Source organism: Gouania willdenowi, chromosome 1 (assembly GCF_900634775.1).
Source record: "Gouania willdenowi chromosome 1, fGouWil2.1, whole genome shotgun sequence".
In the NCBI taxonomy this organism is placed as follows: domain Eukaryota; kingdom Metazoa; phylum Chordata; class Actinopteri; order Blenniiformes; family Gobiesocidae; genus Gouania; species Gouania willdenowi.
The window spans coordinates 29,136,171-29,144,375 of record NC_041044.1 but is presented as its reverse complement, the minus strand read 5'-3'; the positions used below and the strand labels follow the sequence as shown (position 1 = coordinate 29,144,375).

At 37.0% G+C, this 8,205-nt stretch overlaps 1 protein-coding gene across 1 annotated transcript; it reads left to right on the top strand.

Annotated features, from left to right (window-relative positions):
* LOC114468898 (microtubule-associated protein 9-like) lies at positions 1-8,113 on the top strand. Its single transcript, XM_028456042.1, has 15 exons — positions 1-181; positions 255-345; positions 774-872; positions 1,084-1,188; positions 2,056-2,370; positions 2,859-2,926; positions 3,002-3,073; positions 3,182-3,343; positions 3,440-3,585; positions 4,455-4,557; positions 5,354-5,440; positions 5,550-5,711; positions 5,809-5,954; positions 6,233-6,356; positions 7,995-8,113. Exons 1-15 carry the CDS (start codon positions 125-127, stop codon positions 8,043-8,045), a joined length of 1,788 nt encoding a protein of 595 aa, XP_028311843.1. The 5' UTR covers positions 1-124; the 3' UTR covers positions 8,046-8,113.
* Positions 8,114-8,205: the final 92 nt, after the last annotated feature.

The window sequence follows — 8,205 nt, the reverse complement described above, 5'->3', positions numbered from 1 at the left end:
GTAGATCATAGAAGCGAGTGCGAGTAGATCAAAGAAGCTAGAGCGCGATTTCGAACGCAGTCACCACTTGGATTTTTCCAAACACACTACTAGCTGGCATTACTAGACGAGAAGAGACTTTAAAATGACTACACTTGCGTACACGAAAAGCCGCAAAACATCGAAAAGAACAACATTTCAGGTAAGTTCGTCTGTTCATTCGCACAGACAGTGTTTGTTATAAGCACGAAGCTTATTATCACGCTTGTTTGTAGGATGAACTCCGGGCTGCTGTGTTGGAAAGAGTAAAAAAGACCAGCCCTGACCAGTACACCTGCTATGAGGACATTGAGGAAGCTGTCGATGGTGAGATAAAGTGTTCAGTTATTGTTTCTTATGTGGTTTGTGTGCAGGGTTTAAAACATGAACCAGGCCTTATAGTATTAAACTACTGTTGAACGTAATAAGCAGCAGTGACAAAATATGTAACCAGGTACATTATTCTTTAAAGCAGATGTTAAATCTGTGTTTGTTAGTTATACTGACAGTATTGTATATATGAACTGCATGAATGTAAATATGGACAGATTGTTGATTTAGTTATTTTTTAAGGTAAAGGGAGGACAATTGACTCCGAAACTGAGTAAGTGAAGTTATGCATTAGTGTTTGTTTAGAATACTAGAAGTGAAAATGTTAGAAATGTATAAATTGAAAACTGTTTATTAAAGACATAATGCGGCCTGCGGAACGATAAAACGTACGACTCATCTTGTCTTCTTTCCTGAATCAACAGGACATTCTACCACCAGTTGCCAGTCCCCCGAACGTGGGACCTGTAACACCGCCATTGACCAGTACCCCTACTGTGATGACTCTGAGGAAGATGTAGATGGTGAGATAAACAATTGACACAGGGGAAGCCACACAAGAAGTTCACGTGACCACACTGTTTTTTTTATTTCTGGCTCACTGTAAAAATATAATGTTTAAAAACTCTAAAACTACCGAACATGCATCCAGATGTTTCCCAGACAACCATATAATTGCGATAAAACGAACGATAAAACGTACGACTCATCTTGTCTTCTTTCCTGAACCAACAGGACAATCTACCACCAGTTGCCAGTCCCCCGAATGTGGGACCTGTAACACCGCCATTGACCAGTACCTCTACTGTGATGACTCTGAGGAAGATGTAGATGTAGATGGTGAGATAAACAATTGACACAGGGGAAGCCACACAAGAAGTTCACGTCACCACACTGTTTTTTTATTTTGGTCTCACTGTAAAAATATAATGTTTAAAAACTCTAAAACTACCGAACATGCATCCAGATGTTTCCTAGACAACCATATAATTGCCTTGCTGCTTATTCCTGGAGGTGCTGCTGACGAAACCATTATTTACTTAATTTTTGTAGTTGGAAAAGCAGCTGAGGAATAATGAAAACATGTAGCATATTCTTACATTCCGGGGTGTCTAAAACCAATCTGCCAGATGGTCAAATCCAGCTCGCCAGATGAATTTCCCAAATATGTGAAAGGAAAAAAAAAAGTTACCTGCAATATCTTTATTTTTCGACAGGGGGCGCTGTGTTGCTGTGTTATTTGGGTTACAACACTTTTATCAAACCTCCTTATTGAACTAAAGCCATGATACTTAAAGTAAAATAAAAACTACAACACAGTATTACAAATTTTTAGTTGAAGTGTTTCAGATGATGCAGTATTTTAAGATCTGGATCGTAACAAAATGTCAGATATAACAGACCGATTCATGCATTCCTATCAATCTCTTTCATTTCATGGATAGCCATATATGTGTGGCAGGCACGCTCTGCTGTTTCAGGGTTTTTTAAAGCAGACCACACCTCGGACATGCCATTCTCCATCTTTTTTTTAACTTATAAATATGATTATGTTCCTGGTCAGACAAAAAATACAAAATTCCTCTGTGGTCTGTAATTTTTGATTTTCATTTGTAAATAAAACAAGGCATAATAATAACATTGTTAAAATTCCAGGTTCAACAGCTACACCTTTGAAGTTTTTATTTTCTTTATTTCATTTTTCAGATTTGCTGATTCAACTTAAATCAAGAATAAAGAAGACGGATGCTTTCAAGGCCTCAAAGGGGAAAGTCACATCCAACATTTCTGAGCTGTCAGACGATGAGGGCGGAGAAAATCGAATGGAGAATATCTCGTTTCTGAAAACCCAAAAGAAGTTCTCTCCCCAGAACTACGCGTCAAAGTCTCAAGATAATGAAGTAGCTGATTCTTCTGTCAACAATTACAACGACTTGTTCCAAACAATGAAAGCAGAGATTTCAGCTATCAACAACACAGTAAAGTTATCAGCATCAGATGTCACTCATATGGAATCCACAGGTATGTTTAGTATTCATTAGTGTTTTGGTCAAGCATCATTCAGTTACGGTTTACAGGTTTTTTTTTTTTTTTAAATGTAATTATCCATGTGATGGTACAGAGAGGCTGCGACCAAAACCCAAACTACAGCAAAGGACTTTGGGATTGATTTCTCAAACTATTCAGAAACCAGCTGAAAAAAGTGTGGCTCAGGACGTCAGCAGGCCTCACACTTGCATGGACACACTGTTTATGTCTAATGAATCAAATTATTTAAAATGTGTTTCTGTTGCAGGGGGCTGGTTTCTTTGGTCATGTTTAATAACCACGAAAACATTATTTCCCGTTTTTTTTCCCCGCATCATTTTCTTTGAAAGAAAAGGAAATAAAATAGTCACTTGAGTTTTTGAAGGCATTTAAGAGCTTCCAAAAACATTTACCAAATACTGTTTTAAATCCCAGATTTTCTAGATGTTTGAATTCTTTTTTTTTTTGGTTTTCCTTTTTAGATGACTTTGTGCCTAATCGCAGCAAAGAGCAGGAAACGAACTATACTGCATCACATGAAGAATGGATTGTAAGTCATGTTCTACCTGTTTTCAAATGCCCGACCCCAAGGTTAAATGGTAAAATGTCTTTTCTCATGTTGCAGGAATGGCTTGAAAAGAAGAAATTAAAATCAAAAGAGATGAAGCAGCGAAAGCAGGAAGGAAAACAGAAAAAGGTACAGAAAATAAGAAAAGATTTTCCTGACAACTAAAAAAAATCACATTATTACAGCAGTTTAGGAACAATTGTGCATGCAGCTCATCAGCTCTGTGTCAACAAACAGGGACAAGAAGCTAGAAAGCAAGATGCTATTGCATTCCATGAGGCCTGGAAAAAAAGGAAAGCGGAGTGTTTCAGAGCAAAAGACAAAGAAAATGAGCAAAGGCTCAGAAAAGAGAAAGAAGCCTCTCAGCAGCAAGCGGAAAAAAGGCTGTTGGCCGAACGGGTAAGTAGATCATTCATCATCAGTTTTTCTGAGAGCTTTATTGGAATTATTCAAGTGAATGGTTTTTGCTAATCCATACATAATTAACAATCTAAGGTGTTTCAAAACTGGAAAAGAGACCGTGATGATCTCCAAAAGGAAAAGTACAGGAAACAGCTTGAGAGTGAAAATAAACTGAAAATGAAGAAACAAGAAGAAGATGAGAAGAGAAGGAACAACTGCAAATCTGCCTTCTCTAACTGGTGAGTGTAAACAATCATTATGACTGCGTTCACACTGCAGGCAAATTTGGCCCAAACCCAATTTTTTGGGGACCAACTGACCAGATCTGATTTTTTAAAAGCAGTGTCAACGCTCACATTCGACCCATATCTGATTTTTTTCAAATCGGATTTAGACCACTTTCAAATGTGGTCCTGAATCAGATACATTTCGGATCTTTTTCAATGCGACCTCAGTGTGAACGACCAAGGCGGATTTCATGTGCGTTTGATACATTTACATCATTATTAACAGCTGGAGCTGTGAGCGCAGCAGGCTGTGCGCTGTCCTCTGCTCACCATGGACCAGAGAGGGACAGGCTTTAAGCATCTTCTGATGATACGATCACAAACATATATTATCCTTATATTTGATACGTGGATTATGTAAATAGATCCGCTGTCTCTTGCAACGCACTGCGCACCTGTTTGACGAGCGCTGGTTACCCCAATGCACTGATCTATTCTGTTGACATTAACAGTTGTTTATTAATAAAAGCAGGCTTACCACTAAAACAAACGTAAATATACATATATAAATACCTTATGTCTGTCGGACCTGTCGGTTTCGGTTTTCCTCTGTTGGGTTCGGGTCAAAGCTTGAAGGTTCATGCCATAAATGGTCTGGGTTTAAAAGCAAATCGGCACCACAAAAAGCCAAAACAAAATATTTGTCTCTCTTTTGCTTTTGCTACCGATACAGTGATGACACTGGTATATTAGAACATGTTTGATGTCGACATTGCCTGTTCTAAATAAGTAATTGGCGGAGGTCTGCGCTCTCCCAGTGCTCTAGTTTTTTAATGTATTTACTCTCCTATTGTTTAAACCATTTTCCCAAAACATTTCAGGTGTGAGAGAAAGAAAAATGTCAACCAAGAACAGCACAAATCCCAACAGAAGACTCTACGGAATAAGAAGGAAGAGAAGAGATACACAAATGAGAGCATGCTGGTGAGTACAATCTCTAATATGTAGAAGTTTATACCTTAAACCTAATTTCTCAAAGAGAAGTAATACATCTTTACAAGGTGCATTGTTTTTCGGGAAACTTCTTAAGGATAAATGACTAATTAAAATAAAATAAATCACATTGTTATTTATAAAATCAGTGTTTCATTTCAGGAAACAGTATTTAAAAAAAAGTGTTTCCAATACCATAGAAATGGTTAAAGTGTTTTGGCTGACATGAAGCCAGAAAGCTAAAAATGCCTTCATTATGGGCGGGGCACCTGGAACAGTTAAGACATGCTCTGTTGATACTATAAAATATCCAAAGAACAATCTATGCTATGCGAACTACCTACTCAATTTTCACAATACCAATCTATTCACAATTCTTTCAATCCCAGATACTCACCACAGGTTACAGAGTCCACAGGTGCTAGTTTTTATAGGAGGGGCGGAGCCAACAGTGCTGGTTTGTGATGTTAGAAGCCACCAAAACATCACAAACCACCATTCTCAGCCAATAGATGGCTTTCTGATGATGTCACGAATGTCCCACAATTCGGTTGTCCACAATTTTGTGTGGGACCTTTCATTGTTTTTTATCAATTACTAGACATTTCAGGCAACCCCATTTAAAATCCAGATGACCCCACATTGGTCCCGACCCCAAGGTTGAAAACGACTGTCCTATTGCAACTTATCACAATATGTGTGTGTGCTTTACTGCAATGTTAGTGTACGTGAGTGTATCTCCAAATGTTTTCCTCTGTCAGTTCAAATGTCTTTTCACGTGTTGCAGGAATGGCTTAAAAAGAAAAATGAGAAATCAAAAGAGAAAATGCAGCTAAAGCAGAAAGAGGAAATGCAGAAAGAAGAAAAGAAAAAGGTACTAAAATTAAAAAAAAATGTTTTCCTGATAACTAAACAAATCAGATTATTACAGCAGTTTGTGAACAATCGTGCATGCAGCTCATCAGCTCTTTGTCATCAAACAGGAACAAGAAGCTAAAGCGCAAGAAGCTGTTGCATCTTATGAGGCCTGGAAAAAAAGAAAAGCGGATTATTTCAAAGCAATAGACAAAGAAAAACAGGAAATGATCAGAAAAGAGAAAGAAGCCACTCTGGAGAAAGTGGAACAAAGGCAGTCAGCCGAACAGGTAAGTAAATCATTCATCATCAGTTATTCTGAGAGTTTTTTGGAAGTATTTGAGTGAATGGTCTTTGCTAATCTGTGTATGTAATTAACAATTCAAGGGGTTTATAAAGTGGAAAAGTGAGCATGATGAACTCCTAAAGGAAAAGTACAGGAAACAGCTTGAGACTGAAAATGAACTGAAAATGAAAAAACAAGAACAAGACGAGGAGAGAAAGAACAACTGCAAATCTGCCGTCTCTAACTGGTGAGTGTAAACGATCGCTCACTGATCTAAAATAGGGACATGTAGGGTCACACTCCCCTACCCTGCATTTATGTTTGGATAGAGTGGTCATTACTGGGTAGACGGAGAAAAGCATCACCACAAATTATAAAATTAGAATAAACTAACTGTTTAACTTCACTGTCTATACACACAGTTTCCCAGTGGCACACATGGAGTTTGTTCTCATCATTTAACATGCTTTTTTAAAAATGTATTTACTATCCTATTGTTAAAACCATTTTCCCAAAACAATTCAGGTGTGAAATGAAGAGAAGTGTTCTTGAAAAACAGCGCATATCACAAAAGAATAATAGGGAAGAGGAGCGATACATAAAGGAGCAAAAAGATCAACTGGCTATAGAGGTGTATGAGAGCTGGCTGGTGAGTACAATCTCTAATACAGAGGTTCCAAACCTTTGTCGGGTCGTGACCCAATTATTTTTTATGTCTCAGATGCCCTGTGACCCCAGACACATTTTTTTCTCTCGAATTAGTTTTTGACCATGTTTATTAAAGTGTGTTACAAATACAGAGTAGCCAGTATTAGTGTACAAAGTGACAAGATATTTTTATACTGCTTTTTATTTGAACTAGATTTATATTTGAGAAAGTTTAAGTATAAAATACAGTTATTTGATATTTATTGTGTGATGTGTATTTGAAAAATAACTAATTCCAAAAAATGTTTTTTTTTACCAATTATTAGACAATTCAAGCAACCCCGTTTTTATTCCAGGCAACCCCACATAGGGACCCCGAGGTTGAAAAACACTTATACCTTATACCTATTATCTCAGAGATAAGTATTAAACCTTTACACAGTGAATTTTCAGGAAACTTCTTTATGATAAATTACTCTTATCAAAATGAAATAAATCACATTGTTATTTATAAAATTACTGTTTCATTACAGTAAACGGTATCAAAAGAAGTGTTTCCAATACATCAGGAATGCTTAAAGTGTAAACACGGTGGTTTTGGCTGAAATGAAGTTAGAAACCCAAAAAAATGCCTTGATTATGGGCGGGGCTCCTGGAGCAGTTAAGACATGGCAATTCTATACTACAAAATCTCCAAAGAACAATCTATGCTATGCTAACTACCTAATCAATTCTCACAATACCAATCTATTCACAATTCTGTCAATCCCAGCTACTCACCACAGGTTACAGAGTCCACAGGTGCTAGTTTTTATAGGAGGAGCGGAGCTAACAATGGTGGTTTGTGATGTCATATTGCTGTACTTTTTGATTGACCTGACAGAAACATTGATAACTTCGGCTGTGGTTGATGGATCGTTAAATGGTTTATATGGCTTCAATCGCAAGAATCATAGCTTTCCAATGATTGATAATGTAAACATATGAGTTGTGTATTCGCATGAAAACATGATCATAACATCTCGGCATCTATAATATATACACTTGCCTGTGATTAAATGATTGCTACAGACTTTTTGCTTTTCTGAGTGAGGTCGGAAAGCTTTCCTGTTGATGATGGCTAGCCATTTGTTTCTCCGTTTTGTACACAGACGTTCTCTTTGTTCTTTTTGACAAGTTATTATTTTAGGAATGCAATAAAACTGTTTTTTTTTTTTATTTTCCCCTGGCTTCACTCTGTTTGAGCAACCTCACACAACTCATGTATATGTATATAAAATTGGTGACTTGGGTTACCAGTAAAGGTTACGATGCCACACAGGTGGCGACGTGCGCAGGGGATCATGGGAGTGGAACCCATCTATAGCAAATGTTTATTGTAATAACCAGGTTTTAACCCGTAGAGGGAACTCACTCATTCTTACATTTTTTACAACAAAATATGCCAAATAGATACTTTGACTAAAATGTCAAGAGTTGGACAAGAATCATTCAACAATTACTACTTCATACCCAAATACATTTGTTTTCAGCATAAAAAAAGTGGTTTAGTTTTTTAGTGAGTTTATTAGTCTAAAATATACATTTCGGCGGGTGTTACTTTTTTGATAACTGACATTTCTTTTGTTTTTCTTTACAGGCCAACAAAGATGCTGAAAAGAAAATACAAAAAAAAGGAAGAAGAGTTTAAGCAATACTCAGCGACAGCCCGCCTTCTCCATGGAGTCCTCCCAACAAGAATATCCCATTTAGAAGATAACAAATTCAATAAACTGCTTTATTGCGGTGAAATTTGTACTGTTTGATTAAATACAGCTTTAATATTTTTGGTTGATCTATATCTATTTATT